The sequence below is a fragment of the Schistosoma mansoni genome (assembly GCF_000237925.1).
Source record: "Schistosoma mansoni, WGS project CABG00000000 data, chromosome 3 unplaced supercontig 0233, strain Puerto Rico, whole genome shotgun sequence".
Taxonomy (NCBI): domain Eukaryota; kingdom Metazoa; phylum Platyhelminthes; class Trematoda; order Strigeidida; family Schistosomatidae; genus Schistosoma; species Schistosoma mansoni.
In genome coordinates, this window is record NW_017386015.1 from 269612 (window position 1) to 270274 (window position 663).

Genomic DNA, 663 nt, shown 5'->3' on the forward strand with positions numbered 1-663 from the left:
GTTAACGAATCATCGTGAAAGATGAACTCATTGTTGTGTAATATTCTTTCAGTTTTTGAGGTATATAGGCTGATATTTATCCATCGTTGGTTGAAATTACTGACCCCTATTGATATTTTAAACCAAGTGATTAGTTTATTTGTAGTTTAAAATGTGTGGTCATGTTTCCATGACACAAACATTTTTTTGCTTGTAATAATATATGAGTTGGTTGTCATTGGTTCATTGTTTTGGTTTGTTGAGTTATAATCTAAGTAGCACAAACTGTTTTCATTGGATGTGTAAATCCACATCTTCACACTTGAATTTGATTGCAATAAAGTTAGTTCTGCTAGACAATTCCATCATCGTTGAATGTGGAATTTTAACTTCTAAAGAATGCCACATGAATTCTAGTTGACCAACAATATTGTACCACTGGTTGTTAATAGATGTTAAGATGAAAATTGATCACGTAGAAGTGGAACTGAATGTGTCCAGTTGAGTAGATTTATGTGATCAATGATTGAAATAACAGAAAGATAATGCATTTCATTGAAAGTGAAATGTTAAAAATTGAATGGGTTTCTCGATTCACACACAGATTTGTAATGACCACAGTAATCATTGAACCTGAAAGTTAATAAAAGTGTTAACAGTCAAGAAGACTGATTTCCACTTTAG

The 663-nt window shown here is 31.5% G+C and overlaps 1 protein-coding gene across 1 annotated transcript; it reads left to right on the forward strand.

The window, feature by feature from the left end:
* Positions 1-202: 202 nt before the first annotated feature.
* On the forward strand, positions 203-400 carry Smp_202440 (unnamed protein product; the record flags this gene model as incomplete). Its single annotated transcript, XM_018792831.1, has 1 exon — positions 203-400. One exon carries the CDS (start codon positions 203-205, stop codon positions 398-400), a length of 198 nt encoding a protein of 65 aa, XP_018644654.1.
* Between the last annotated feature and the right edge of the window lie 263 nt (positions 401-663).